The 16,751-nt window shown below is 30.7% G+C and overlaps 1 protein-coding gene across 17 annotated transcripts in view; it reads right to left on the bottom strand.

Moving 5' to 3' along the window:
* The window catches only part of LOC145249706 (filamin-A-like), a 302,081-nt gene that overhangs the window by 96,784 nt on the left and 188,546 nt on the right, over nt 1–16,751 (bottom strand). For all 17 annotated transcript variants that reach the window (XM_080111571.1, XM_080111574.1, XM_080111573.1 and 14 more), the window contains exons 5-13: nt 16,286–16,552; nt 12,078–12,155; nt 11,559–11,718; nt 11,097–11,297; nt 9,736–9,873; nt 9,127–9,384; nt 6,822–7,015; nt 3,416–3,673; nt 654–765 (exon numbers count right to left, since the gene is read on the bottom strand). In XM_080111571.1, coding sequence (XP_079967697.1) covers nt 654–765; nt 3,416–3,673; nt 6,822–7,015; nt 9,127–9,384; nt 9,736–9,873; nt 11,097–11,297; nt 11,559–11,718; nt 12,078–12,155; nt 16,286–16,552 — 1,666 coding nt within the window. The remainder of the gene's footprint in view (nt 1–653; nt 766–3,415; nt 3,674–6,821; nt 7,016–9,126; nt 9,385–9,735; nt 9,874–11,096; nt 11,298–11,558; nt 11,719–12,077; nt 12,156–16,285; nt 16,553–16,751) is intronic.

Here is a 16,751-nt window from a genome sequence, read left to right as displayed (position 1 = left end):
AATCATGTATTTTCAAATAGAATTTCAGGGAAAACGTACTTACGTGCCATGTCAAAATACAAATTAAAAACTAGTCCAGTAGACGGTGCTAGAGCTAATTTTCTGAAAAAAACCATGTAGTATATTGAGAAGCAAGATGGCTCTTGAAAGATAGTGCTATCAGATTCTACACAAAGCGACTTAGTAGAATGCAGTTATCTCCTGCCGATTTCAACAGTTTAAAGGGTTCATTTTTACTGAAAAACTGAATTAAAAAAATTCAGTTTCATTTATTTTTCTACTAGACCAGTTTCCATAATTTTTGGAAATTATACCAATTTTGACAAATTTTTTTTTTTTTTTCTTTTCAAAGACACTACAGTAAAATTGCACCAATAAATCTTTCCACTTTTATGCATTCCTGTAACAGAAATAACATAGATACGCTATCAAACTTATGCGTTGAAATCACTTGAAACAAATCAAAAATAGAAAAAAAGAATCCAAGATGTTATAGCATATAGTTGTGAGGTTTGTGGGGTTGTTTTGTGCAGTAGCATGTTTAATTACATTTTCTGATATGAACGAAAACTTTTGAGGAAAAGACTACATCCATTTCTACTTTCTCAAAAAAAAAAAAAAAAAAAAAAAAGTCCTAATAAAGTGGTACTTACCAGGTCCAGCATCTTTGCAGTCAACAACAAAGTAAGTTTCTTTGCCAGTTTTAACGCCAGGTTCAACACCAGGTCCATAAACTTTCACACTAGAGGGAGACTGTACAAAAACCTACAACAAAAAGTTGAAATTAAAATCTTCAGTTCACCATTCACGGGCAACATTAATAGAATCAAATATACCTTGAAGACACTGCCAAGGCTATTAAGAAATTTTGTTTACCATGCTAGAAAATTAATTCCTGAAAGTATCCTGTATATCTAAAGCCACCATTTGCCCATGCATGGAGTATTGCTGCCACATCTGAGCTGGTCTATCAGCCACTAGTCTGTCGCTCTAGAGTAGGGTCAAAAGTCTCCAACCTAATAGGCCCTGCATTATTAAAAGTATTTTAATGAAATGTGCTCCGATGAACTCCAAGCATTTGTACCCATACTGACAAAAATACCCTGAACACAACAAGCAGCAAAATCCCACCCTACACTGTAGAGACCCTGGAAAACCTTCTGTAATAGATTAAATGTATTTAAATTATTTCACTACTGTTCTCATTTTACGCATCTTATCAAAGTGGTATCTACAGATTTCCAAACTGAACCCTTTATTTAATTAGGGAGGGAGGAGGGGGTAAGGATAGATTGATCTCATTCTACTTCGTCCATGACCGGATAGACATCTTGAATTGTATTCTTAATATTGCCTTCGCTGAGAATTGAACCTTCAACCTCAGAAGACTCGCTCAAGACAGATTATATTTAGTACTTTATCCATTGCACCACAGGTCCACACTGTTTACAATATGACAATATTTGTTTACCAAGGTATTTTTTTTATTTTTTTATTTTATATTTTATCTAATCCCTAGCTTACTACGAAAACGCTCCATTGTTTCCAAACTTATTAAAAATCAAAATCTTTAATCAATGCCAACGTTTGCTTGAAAATATAGAATTACCTCCCTTAGTTTCTACTAGCAAAGGTATGCTTTCAGATTAAAACCGACGAAAAATGTAATTAGATTATAAAAATGTCATTTCAGGTTTTGAAAAATTATCCTAATTATGTTCAAGATTTTCTTCCTTGCACTTTTTTTTTTTTTTTTTTTTAGATGGGTGTCACCACTTATCAAGGCCCAGAGGCCACTCAAGGATAAGGGTTAATAGGTATACATTAGTCATTGTGATTTTAGCATAGTAAACAGTGGGAATTTTGTAACTTGATTACTTAGGGGGACGATTTAATTAGAACTTGTTCACATTGGACTTTTTCTTTTTTTTTTCCATAGGTATCAACATTTTCAAGGCCAAGAGGCCACTCAAGGATAAGGGTTAAAGAGTGTACAGTAGAAATTGGACAATATAATAATCATTAGTAATGAAAATTTGTTAAATTTGATAACTTATATTGCACTTTCAGATGCCTGGTCTTATAGCCAGCAACATTTGCCTTAAACCGAACTCTAATTCAAATTTATTGGAGGCTTCATTTTAAAAATGTCTTACCCTCATGTGGTGGCTTTGATGTTGAAAAAATAAAAAACTAACATGGATATCACTACAAAAAGGTAACTAATATATACCTGCATACACAAATTGCAGTTTAATATTTGACATTGAATTTTTTTTTTTTAACATGGAGTCACTTATCAAGGCACAAAGGCCACTCAAGGAAAAGGGTTAATGAGTGTATGGTAGTCACTGGGACAATAGCATTAATAATAGTGGGGAAAATGGGGTACAGGTTCGATCCAGATTATAATATTAATCACTCGAGAGCTCAGTGTATTTGCAGGTAGACCCGACATTGTAGATTATCCTTTGATCCAAGGCAAAGACTTCACACTCCTATATTTCTTGTCATCAAAATCTGAAATCATCCATTTTTCAATCAAATCGATTGAATGTTTAGTCGGAGATGCATTGTGGTGCACCAGGAGGAAGCTTCACATGCCTCTCGCAGTGAGGATATAGTCTACAATACAGGGTGTCCACAAAGTCTGGCTACTTAATGTAGCCAGACTGTGGGCACCATGTACATTGTATTCTACATTGCACTGTAGAGAACATGCTGTTGATTTTATAAAATTTTTTATATACTGGCTTGCATTAAAGTTTAAAATGAAAAAGTCAAGTATAATCCTTCAATTGTGCTTTAAACTTTATATTTCAAACGTATCCCCCCCCCCCGTCATATCAAAAAACATACTGTTGATTTTATGGTTGGCCCTTTCGGCTTGTGATAAAACTTCAAACGCACTTGTAATGTTAGGCTGTGTAAGATGTTAACATTGGTCAAACTTACCTGTTCCTTTCATTGGAGGTATTCTGATAAACCTATCTAAGAACACTGCCAGGCCCATAAAATGCCCTCGTGTTAAATTTCATAAAAATTGACCCAGCCGTTTTAGAGTCCATAGGGAACGAGCTTGCAAAGTTCCTTTTATATTATACAGATAACAAAACTCAATATTTAAGACAATTTTATTTTGCCTAACTGAGCGTTATTCAGGTCTGGATATTCTAGCATACACTACCATTATGCGCATATGTACATACCTGCACGCACATATAGGCATACACACACGTGCACATATACACACACGTGCACATATCACATGTGTATGCATACACATATGCATACACATACATATGCACATATGCATACACATATGTGTATAAACCATTATGAATATCAAACTGATTTCAAGGAAGAACAATGTCAGTACTACACATGCAAATTACAAAAAGAAAAATTTACTTACCCTGAATGGGCTTTTGGGGATGTTAACGCCTCCATAAGAAATAACGACAACATGTTTGACGTTCTTCATGGGTTTATATTTGCAAGAGTAGGTTCCATTGCCGTTGTCTTTGATATCCACATTCACAGGGTTACCATCAGCATCGTTGCATATGATTTCCAGTTGAGCCTTCCCAGCTTTTCTGGTATCCACAGTAAATTCAGCCCATTGCTGAACTTGGACACCAGTTTCCTGCAAGCCTGGCCCAGAAGCAACAACCTGAAATCAGAACAAAATGAACGAGAGTCATTTTTAAAAACTGATTGGTTTGTTTAACGGCATATCAACCGTTAGAGGTTATTAATGCTGGGTTCTGTTTGGCTATTGGTGATATGTTCGGTTTTAGATTAAATATGGGTCAATGGTGTAGTAATTAATGTTTCTATAGAATGGGAAAGGTTTAAATTTTGTTGTATAGTCTTATTTCTTTTAAGAATTTCAAGAAATTGTTTGGGTCTGTATTGTTGAATCAGTCTTTTAGGTCTTTGGATTGGTAGTATTTTGATCGAATCGAATTAAAAAGATGGCAGTAGATTGTGTTACTGTAAATGGTTCATGACAGGTAATGCATGTTGGAGGTACTTCATTTTTTAGATGAGAATGAGTAATATAGGTATGTCCTATTCCGAGTCTGGTTAGTACTACTGGTTCTTTCCTTATTTTCCGGTATCCTGGATACCATTCCCCGATATTCAGTTGGATATTTTGACGTTTAGTTGATTGTTCCATATTTTTTGCCATTTATTTCTAATAAACTTGTTGATTGGAGGTCTGAAGGAGGGATTTTGAAATCAAATATTTAGGTGTAGTGATTTTTTTGCTGCTTTGTCAGCTTTTTCGTTGCCGGGGATGCCAATATGACTAGGTATCCCGCAGAATTTAAAAACTGAAGTGCATAAAGGATTAGCTATGTTGATAACTATTAGTTTGAGGGTTAGATTAAAAGAGGCCCACACTGAGCAAGATTGGTTGAAGGTAAGTGTTGGGATGTCTGAAGAACTTGCTAATGGTAGACTAATAAACTTGTTGCTTAACTTCAACGATCTAATGTGAGTCAACATGATTATGCCACACTTCATCCTCAAATTCTATGCAATTATGCAGAATGTAGAAACTATGCATAATAGTGAAATAAAACCAATCATCGGGTTTGTATTACTGTACACAGATTCGAAAAAGTTGTCAAAAAACAAATATAGAACAAATAAATGTTATCAAAGGCAAGATAAGTTACTTTTCTACCTAACTGGATATATTTTTTGTGTTTTTATTCAGTGTAACATGTTTATTCAGCTCGAAAAACATGCAATGTTTACCGATGTATTGGAAAATTCAAAATGGCAGCCGACTGTCTCTCGGAGAGGGTACGTTTGGGAAAAGGTATTATAAATAATAAACTAGACAAAATACTGTTAGAAAACAACCGAATACATGTCAACTTATGTCACGGTAACATATATTGAGCGAATTTCTAACAGTATTTTGTCTAGTTTATTATTTATAATACCTTTTCCCAAACGTACCCTCTCCGAGAGACAGTCGGCTGCCATTTTGAATTTTCCAATACATCGGTAAACATTGCATGTTTTTCGAGCTGAATAAACATGTTACACTGAATAAAAACACAAAAAATATATCCAGTTTGGTAGAAAAGTAACTTATCTTGCCTTTGATAACATTTATTTGTTCTATATTTGTTTTTTGACAACTTTTTCGAATCTATGTGTACAGTAATACAAACCCCAAGCATCTAATAAGAAACCACAAAAAAAATTGCTTTTCAAAAGCATATGCAAATTAGATAATCTTCGTAAAGTCATTTGCATATACATACAAGTAATATTAAGTTTTAATTTTTAAATTAAAAAGTAGGCCTTCTTGAGCCTTCAGGTTAAAGTCAGTATAATATCTGTTCTGATGCTATACTTGGACTTGGTATAAAAAGGTTTCCTCTAGATTGACCTTGTGTCATATTGCTCTCGTAGGGAAGCAAATAGAAAAAGTAGGCTTTTAATATCAATGTCAGAGCAAGAAAAAAAACATGATAGGAATAGATTTATCCTACTTCGTATCTTTAGAGTTCGTAACTTATTTTTTTGTAAACATAAGATGTGCTGTGGTTGTGCTATACATGAAATGGCCTAAACAAATGAAGACCAGGAGAAAAGCACGACACGTGAACATTAGGTAGAGAGAGATCAGCAAATGGGCTTGCATGATTTTTTTCCCCCAAAAAAAGATATGGATCCGAAAATCAAGTTGAGTGCTTATTTAGAAGCAAATTTTAAAAATACAAATCTTTATGTATGCACCAGTCAGAATGATGTCATATTCCAAAAATCATAAAGTGATCAAGAATTTTTTAAGGCACTATTTTTAGTTCTGCCACTTTTTTTATCTACCATTAATAAAAAAAGTAGATATCTCCGCTACAGAGCCTTATAATGGCTACAATTTACTGATAATTGGTTAAAAAAAATTGTAAAATGATTTTCTACATTAAAAAAAAAAGGTCAAGTTGATTAGTGATTTTTAGAATATGACTCTTTGTTCCATGAAGAGTACATACAAATATCTTTACATGTTTCTTTTTAAATTGAGTATAAGTCTACACAAGTGCCAAAAGTTAAGATTTTTTTGGAATATTCTTCAGACGGCAAATCAAAAGATGAACCCCAATTCAAGTAACCAAATGTATAATGATTCCATCTGATTGCACTGCAACTTTGAAACCGAATTATAACTGGTGATGCAAAGATCACAATATTTCTCCTTCCTAACTGATTCCGGTACAATTACCAATTCTGTAATAAATTAGAGATTTAAATTCCTTCTAAATCTCTAAATAGTTAGTCATCTTGTAATTTTTGGATTACCTTAAAACCCATGTAATATGTTCATATATTAAAAATACTGATATATAGACTTGTTTTATTGGTTGGTTGGTTGTTTTACGGCATATCAACCTTTTTCAGGTTATTTAATGCCGAATTTAGTTATTTTGAGGAACGATTTTTAATGGAGTATATTTTTTTTTTTTTTTTTTTTTTTAAGTCAGATTCTATTTAACCCATAGTTGGGACCCTAACAGGTACTACCACTCAGAGTCAGAGTGGACCTGGGAGCAATGGCAATTAAAGGGTGGCTCCACACTCCCCCAGGCCCACAATGTGGGGCCTCACACCATCGGATATAGTTTTAGGTCATATCCAGGACCTGTTTTATTGGTAGTAGTTAAAAAACAGAAATTGCCACCAATACCAGCAATCGAAAATTTAAAAATTTTTTGCCATTAAAAAAAGCAGGTAAACTTTTCCAGTTAATTGTCCCAACATAACATTTGAAGTCAAAAATAGTGGAAACTTACCTTAGATGGATCATAGTCCTTAGTAGCAGGAACAATTTGAGCCATGTATGGAGATTTGGGAATATCTTCCTCATTGCAATGAATATGCACTGCATACTCTCCAGGGGCTGTTGGCCAGTAGGTGATATCGGCAGAGCCATCACCGTTATCATTGCAGTCAATTTTCGCTTGGGAAGGACCTTCAATTGAGAAACCTGCAGAGAAGAAAATGACAAACATACTAAACCTGAGCCTGTATTTGTTCCCACAGATTGCATAAAAAAATTAAGTGCATTTAAAGTAATTTTCCACATCTAGAGGCTTTGTTTTTTGTTTTTTTTAAATTGATATTCATATATAATTGTTTTTACTGTTTATGAGGTGTCATCTGGCTTTTATCTGAAGACTATGTAATTGATTTTATTTAATTTTTTTCTTTTTTTTTTTTTTTTTTTTTTACAAGGTGGTCACCACTTACCAAGGCCCAGAAGCCACTCAGGGATAAGGGTTATTGCATGTACAGTACGTTAGTGTGGAGATTTAATAAAGTGTCTACTTAAGGGGGCAGTTCATCAGGAATTTGTTTATGTTGGACTTTAAGACATCCAAGTTGTAGTCAGGTGGGAAGTATATTTATATAATTTTTTTTATTAAGAATCTTGATTTAATCAGAAAGATATTTTTACTCTGAAATGGACATTAAATGATAGCATGATATTACTGATATTATACACAAATTTCTGACCATGTAAAATGGTCATAAAGTCTATCTTCTATATCATCGAAATTATTTCAAATAAACTCAATGAAGTTAGGTTTCCAGCTTTAATTCAATTCCATAATTGGTTTATTCCAATGACCAAAAGGAAAGAATTTGTTTCTTTTTTTATAATTCAGCATTTATTTTACCACCTTGCACACATTTTGTAATCCATAAGAAAAAAATTTGACTGCTCTTCCAAGACAATTACAAGTTTTCCAAAACAATAAGGAAATCTATCTTTAAGGAGTTTTTTTTTTTTTTTTAATGTTCAACTTAACTATCTTGAGCAGCTTTTGGAAAAGCTTTAATATTCGATAGTCTCTGAAGTTCAACCAAACTAAGTATTTGTTACGGTTTGCAAAATAAGCAAGATTGAAGACAATTTTTTTTTAAAATAAAAAATTGTGGACCGATTATTTCCTTTGTTCACTGGGATGCAACAAACATCCGTCCCATTTTACAGAAGTTGGGGTAAAACTGGCAGACAAATCTATTTCAAGTATTTACAAGAATTAGAAGAATCAACCTTGGTTTATTTATTTTTGGCAGTCTTGTTATTCTTGCTTCCATTATTTTGTCCTCACATTCCATAAGTGAGGTTTCTGACAAAGGTCGGGGAGGGATGAGAATTGCTGTTTTCAGAGTCAAAATCCATCCAGCTAACATTTGTTAGTTTTTTTTTTTATCTTGTACTTTTTTATTAGCTCCTTACATCAAGTGGCTTCATGTTTTGTCTGGAACAATTTCCAGAACGAATCTATTTCCATTTTGCTTACAATGCAGATTTAAAAAAAAAACTCATTTAACTTCAGCGATTCAGACATTTTCTGAAGATTCATACAAACACTTGTAAAAACACTTGTTTTTCAATCATTTTCGACAGTGGGGAGGGGGTTGTACACAGGTCTATAAAAACTCCGACCCTGTTCATCTTACTGAGAATTGTACATAATGTTATATACAATATAGGTACTTTTGATGGAGTGGTATGCCTAAGCAATATCCGTGATAATTTCAGCATCATTAAAATAGCATCAGCTACAGATAAAATCAAGTTCGATGGTATTGTTTTACGCCATATCAACCCTTTTCAAATTATTTCTGAATCCAATCATTTTGATAAGTTTCATGCTTCAACTTCTTTATATCTTCAAATATTTATCCATGGTTTTTGGTTTGGTTGTTTTGTAGAGAAAAGTTAGTTTTGCCATTGCAAAACATGGAGTTTTGCAAAGGGAAAGAAACAAAAATATATCAAGGTCTGGTGAATTTTAGATCAGGAAGCTGGTATCTTTCGACAACCTAATTTGGTAACACTCATCAGGTCTGAAGATTTGATTGTTGGCATTTGTTTGATATTTTTTTTCTAGTCAAAATTCTCGAAATAGAGGATTATGAGAGGGACCACAAGAAGGTTGCCAACGTTTCAAGTTGGAGCGATTTTCTGTGGAAAAAAATGGATTTGAACTTAGACCTCGAGGTTGCCAGTCAGTGTCGTTAACCACTAGACGACACTGTCAACTCCCAGTTGCATCAGTGAAAGCATCAGAGAATAAAACTTACCTAAGGCACCAGTTTCGCCATGTGTCTCCACAACGAATGTGGCAGGTTTGCCTACCATACCACCGTGCAAACCAGGCCCATAAGCCTTAATCTTGGACAACTTGAATGGACCAACTTCAACAACAAATGGACTCTTGGTGATGTGTTGGTCACCATAAGTGACATTAATGGTGTAAGTACCAGGTTGGCGGGGCGAATAATCGCAGGCGTATGTCGTGGCATCAATTTTTTTAATGTTCACGGGTTCTGGCACGTTACCTGCGAGAAAAAAAAAAAAAAAAAAAAAAAAAAAAAAAATATAGAATCAAATTTTAAACATTAAACAGCATAAGCAAATTTTCGTTCACATATCTTAATTTTCTTCTTTTGAAGATTGTAATATCGAGTATGGGGGCAGCCAAAACTACTAACATTGCTCAGTTTTTTGTTTTTTTTTATTGAAACCAGCAGAGCTCTTTATATCTCGGCATATTTTTTCATTTCATACTTTTTCCTTGCCCCGACATCACTTTGCACATGGCTGTCATTTGTATAAATATACAGCTGTTAGATGCACTGTTATAATTTTAGGGGGAGAAAAAAAAAAAAAAAAAAAAAAAATGTATTTACCTGGACCGGTGATAGTAACTTTGAGATCTGCTTCACCAGCTCCCTTAGTGTAAACTTTGAAGTCTGCTTTGTCCTTAACACGGATTCCTTTTGGTTGGATACCACGTCCAGTTGCATAGCATTTTTTGGCATTTGAAGCTGAGAATGGAAAAGAAATTATTCTTTAAGTATCCAAGTCTTTATCAATATTGAAACGGATCATTTCTCCATCTAAACACTTAAAATTGATTAAATTATACCAATTTGGCAAACTTCCATTGCAGATCAAAGAAAAAAAAAAAAAAAAAAAAAAAAAAAAAGGTGCAATGAAGGGTACCTTATGAGCATTATCATGGCATTTACCAATTCTTGTTTTAGTACAAAAACAATTCTTATTGATTCTCTTTATAGAATCAATTAAAGACTTAATATACTCTTTATAATTCTAGTGAGTGCTCGTCCATGAGCCTCCACATGAACAAAAATCTAATCTACATAACCGATGGAAAGAAAATATTGTTAAACAAAAATCACCTAAAAAAATTGTAGTTTTATTTTTATAAAGAAAAATAAAAGTGATTAATGAGAATTTGTAGGCATTACAACATACAAAGCGAGTTGAAATTCTATTTCTAAAGAGCGCTTTATAAAGGGGAGTTAACCAAGGATGAATTAGTTTTTCAACCTTATGTTGAGGTTTTATTTAAAAAGTCAAGTTCGAATTATGCTGAATGACCTCCCTTGTCCTTCAAACTATTTGCAAAGTAGGTTAAAAGAAACCAATCATCGTTTCGTGTACAATATGTTCTTTAACTTCAACAGTACACACACCATAATGATTTGTTTATTTAGAATTATATGCAAGACAAAAATACAGAAAAAAAAATCTGTATATGTATACTCGTCACGAAACGTGTTCCAAAAATCAGAAATTGATCTATTTTTTTTTTAATTTACAATTTTTAGAGATTAAAAAGTTTTAATTATTTTGACTACAAAATCTGTAGTCGAATTGAATTGTCGCCCTTGATGTTTGTAAACCTTGAACAATATTGCCACTCCCAGCCTCATAAAACTTCATTTTATTTAAAATTCATATATATAAAGTTATTTTTTTTTTACTATAATAATTAAAGTAAATACTTGATCAATTTAAGCGATTTTTGAAATATTCATCTAGGAGTGCATTATTTTTTTATAGTGTAATCCTAAAAAAAATGCATATTTCTCACAACCATTCTTATTAGTTAATGATTGAGAAAAAAAAAACAAAAAAAAAAAACTAGTTTTGTTATTACTGATTATCTTGCCTCAGCTTGTAACTAGAATAATAATGAAATATTTAACAAGCCATGGGAGGAGGAATTGAGAAAGATGCTTACCGGTTGTAATGGTGACAGAAATGGGAGATTTGGGAATTGGTTGTCCACAGAAAACAATGGTGATTGTGTGAACACCAGGAACTTTGGGGGTGTATTCTACACGATACGAGCCGTCGGGCTGACGTTGGATCTTTGGTTTCACTGTATTGGGGTTTCCAGAAGGATCAGTGATACCAACTTCAATAGGACCTTCTCCAGCATCTGGGAAGAAAAAAAAGTTAAAATAAAGTAAATTGAGAAAACCCAAGGAAAAATGAAAGGATTTCAAGTTGTTGGGGGGGGGGCATAGCATGCAGGGTCCCCCTCTACATGAAAAAAAAAAACGTTTACTTTCACCGTGATTGTAAAATTTAAAAATCCAAAGGGGTCATTAACAAGTACAAATGAATGAACAAGCTAACAGTTAATTACTAGGTCCAATCCTAGTTGTCGGGGGGGGGGGGGGTAACAAAAAATATTTACCTTTAGTGGAGATCGTGAAGTAGGTCATCTTGGCAACAACGTTGCCAGGCTCAAGACCAGGTCCTGCAGCTTTGACTTTAGATGGGTCACCTGCTGCGGCAGAGACAGCCACCGAAAATGGACTCTTGGGAATTTCCTTGCCTGAGTATTTAATGATTACCTAAGAAAAAGATAAAATAGATTAAATGGGATTTCAAGAATTTGAGGGAAGAACATTTTAAAATGGTAAACAGGGTTTGTACAGGTTTTTAATGGTCATTTTCAAGGCCTTTTCAAAGTTTTTTCAAGGCCTTTTCCAGGCAAAATTTAAGTTTTTAAAACGATATTAGGCAATTCAAAACCGGTAAAAAAATAATTCTGATAAAGAATTTAAAAAAAAAAAAAAAAAAAAAAAAAAAACCCAAACAAAACAGGTTTTCATTTTTCAAGATGCTTCTACTGACAGACACCTTTTCAACTTTATGATTTTGATATAGAATGTTTGGGTTGATAATCGAAGACATCAGTCGATAAACTTACCTTATACGTCCCCTCCATTTTGGGAGTGTATGTACAGGTATAAGTCAAGTGTTTGTCGTTGTTGAACACAGCTTCACACTGAAAAGAGAAATTGAAGAAACAATTACTATGAATCATTAAGTGAACATCTATAGTTACATCCTCCTCCATATAGCTGAGAGGGATCAGTTTAAGAGTTTGTTTTTTTTTCTTTTAAATCACCTTCAATGCGATTTGTAAAGGTGGTAACAGTTTTGACTGAATAGAAGACATTTAAACATTGAAGTAGAGAGGTAAATTTGAACAAACTAATCTAGTAAGTATTTTACTTAAATTTTTTTTTTAAACATTTAAATACCGAAAACTTCATTAATTTTTTTTCTTTTAGATATTTTTTAATCCAAAGGAATTTATTGGTTTTGCTAAAGTTTTGGCGTTTATATGGATAAAGACAGATAAAAATCTCATTTTGCATGAAAAAAAAACATTCAAAGCTAAAATTTAGGAAATAAAATTGAATGAGTTTAAAAGTAAACACTGTCATAAACTGCATTATATATGTATTTAGTGCTTATTAAACAGATTTTTTTAATGTGGTTTCAAGCACATTAAAAAAATATCAAATAGTAATATATCCAAAAATTACAAAAATTTATCAAATATAACTGCTACCATGTTTTGTTTTAGTATAAAAAAAGTACTATCTGCTAAAATAAAATGTCAACCATTAGTTGCAAAAAGATATCCTGTGTTCGCAATCTTCAAGGTGTCCACATCTAGGGAAAATGCAAATTCCCGATTTTTTTTGTAAAAATTTTAACTAATTTTCTACAATTAATTTGTCATTTTTGGATATATTACTATTTTTGACATAAGTACTGGTTTTGCTTAAAACCACATTAAAAACAATCGATCTGTCGACTATCTTAAGCATTCAGCAGTTTTATTGTATTAACATAAAAGTTCTGAAAACAGAGGAGATAATTCAGACTATTTCAGTAAACGTTAACATTTCTCACACAAAATATAAAGTTGATTTATACTTTTAATTAATCTCAATTCTGACTTTTTAGTAAAGATACTTATTTTTTTTGCACGATATGCAAGTATATCAAAAAGATTTTGATCTCGAGTTTCAGTGCATCTGTACAAGCGGCAAAATTTCACTTTCATCGACCGTCTCTACATTGCACATCAAGTCTTACTACCAAAACGCAAAAGTAGAGCTACAAGTAATACAAAGTGATGAGGATTCAGTTTATTCAGTTTCATAGACAAAATCATTCCCAATATTTTTTATCAAGCCATGATTATTCATCCACTGTTAATATAGTTAGTTATTAACCTTTGTGTATAAAAATTCATCTGCATATCTATATCTGCATATCTATATCTGCATATCTATATCTATATATATCTGTATATCTATATCTATATCTATATCTATATATCTGTATATCTGTATATCTGTATATCTATATCTATATATCTGTATATCTATATCTATATATCTGTATATCTATATATCTGTATATCTATATCTATATATCTGTATATCTATATCTATATATCTGTATATCTATATATCTATATATATCTATATATCTGTATATCTATATGTATATCTATATCTATATATCTGTATATCTATATATATGTATATCTATATATATGTATATCTGTATATCTATATCTATATATATGTATATCTGTATATCTATATCTATATATATGTATATATGTATATCTGTATATCTATATCTATATATATATGTATATCTGTATATCTATATATATGTATATCTATATCTATATCTATATATCTGTATATCTATATCTATATATCTGTATATCTATATCTATATATCTGTATATCTATATCTATATATCTGTATATCTATATCTATATATCTGTATATCTATATCTATATATCTGTATATCTATATCTATATATCTGTATATCTATATCTATATATCTGTATATCTATATCTATATATCTGTATATCTATATATCTATATATCTATATCTATATATCTGTATATCTATATATCTATATATCTATATCTATATCTATATATCTGTATATCTATATATCTGTATATCTATATCTATATATCTGTATATCTATATATATGTATATCTATATATATGTATATATGTATATCTGTATATCTATATATATGTATATATGTATATCTGTATATCTATATATATGTATATATGTATATCTGTATATCTATATATATGTATATATGTATATCTGTATATCTATATCTATATATCTATATCTATATATATGTATATCTGTATATCTATATCTGTATATCTATATATATGTATATCTGTATATCTATATCTATATATATGTATATCTGTATATCTATATCTATATATATGTATATCTGTATATCTATATCTATATCTATATATATATATGTATATCTGTATGTATATCTAGATATCTGTATATCTGTATGGATATCTGTATGTATATCTATATATCTGTATATCTATATGTATATCTATATATCTGTATATCTATATGTATATCTATATATCTGTATATCTATATGTATATCTATATATCTGTATATCTATATGTATATCTATATATCTGTATATCTATATGTATATCTATATATCTGTATATCTATATGTATATCTATATATCTGTATATCTATATGTATATCTATATATCTGTATATCTATATGTATATCTATATATCTGTATATCTATATGTATATCTATATATCTGTATATGTATATCTATATATCTATATGTATATCTATATATCTGTATATGTATATCTATATATCTATATGTATATCTATATATCTGTATGTATATCTGTATGTATATCTATATATCTGTATGTATATCTATATGTATATCTATATATCTGTATGTATATCTATATGTATATCTATATATCTGTATGTATATCTATATGTATATCTATATATCTGTATGTATATCTATATGTATATCTATATATCTGTATGTATATCTATATGTATATCTATATATCTGTATGTATATCTATATGTATATCTATATATCTGTATGTATATCTATATGTATATCTATATATCTGTATGTATATCTATATGTATATCTATATATCTGTATGTATATCTATATGTATATCTATATATCTGTATGTATATCTATATGTATATCTATATATCTGTATGTATATCTATATGTATATCTATATATCTGTATGTATATCTATATGTATATCTATATATCTGTATGTATATCTATATGTATATCTATATATCTGTATGTATATCTATATGTATATCTATATATCTGTATGTATATCTATATGTATATCTATATATCTGTATGTATATCTATATGTATATCTATATATCTGTATGTATATCTATATGTATATCTATATATCTGTATGTATATCTATATGTATATCTATATATCTGTATGTATATCTATATGTATATCTATATATCTGTATGTATATCTATATGTATATCTATATATCTGTATGTATATCTATATGTATATCTATATATCTGTATGTATATCTATATGTATATCTATATATCTGTTTGTATATCTATATGTATATCTATATATCTGTTTGTATATCTATATGTATATCTATATATCTGTATGTATATCTATATGTATATCTGTATATCTGTATGTATATATCTATATATCTATATCTATGTATCTATATATCTATATCTATGTATCTATATATCTATATCTATGTATCTATATATCTATATCTATGTATCTATATATCTATATCTATGTATCTATATATCTATATCTATGTATCTATATATCTATATCTATGTATCTATATATCTATATCTATGTATCTATATATCTATGTATATCTGTATATCTATATCTATGTATATCTATATCTATGTATATCTGTATATCTATATCTATGTATATCTATATCTATGTATATCTATATCTATGTATATCTATATCTATGTATATCTATATCTATGTATATCTATATCTATGTATATCTATATCTATGTATATCTATATCTATGTATATCTGTATATCTGTATATCTATATCTATGTATATCTGTATATCTATATCTATGTATATCTATATCTATGTATATCTCTATCTCTATGTATATCTATATGCATATCTATATGCATATCTATATGTATATCTATATGTATATGTATATCTATAAAAAAGGTAAAAGGGTATCTTACCATCTCTTTCTGACCCTTAGGATTGAGGACAAGAACTTCAAGTTGTCCTTGCCCAGCGCTAAAGGTCTCCACGGTGAACGATGTCTTGGCCCCCTTGGTGTTACCTGTTGGCTCAATACCAGGACCGTAGGCACGCACTCTATTGGGGTTAAGACGAGGTCGAAGTGGGGCCGAAGGGTTCAGCTTACAGTTGGGGAACTGAGAAAGATACGTCATCATACTCATCTCGTCCACTTTGGGGTTGACCATCTCAGATGGTTTAATCAGCTACAAATAGAAATTTTAAAGTGAGAAATAAGACTTAGCAAATATCAGGACAAAGACAAAAAAAATTAAAAAAATAAAGAAAAAAAAAAAACAATCCCAAATAGACCACAGAACATCACACTGCCAGTATTCACTTTTGCAGCCGAGCACTCAGATGACATGAAACGTCAGATGGAGGTCTTTTGGGTTGAGACAGCTC

The sequence above is a fragment of the Euprymna scolopes genome, chromosome 28, assembly GCF_053919585.1.
Source record: "Euprymna scolopes isolate OS-2025 chromosome 28, ASM5391958v1, whole genome shotgun sequence".
Classification (NCBI taxonomy): domain Eukaryota; kingdom Metazoa; phylum Mollusca; class Cephalopoda; order Sepiida; family Sepiolidae; genus Euprymna; species Euprymna scolopes.
The sequence above is the reverse complement of the archived record's forward strand: the minus strand, read 5'-3'. Positions and strand labels throughout refer to the sequence as shown.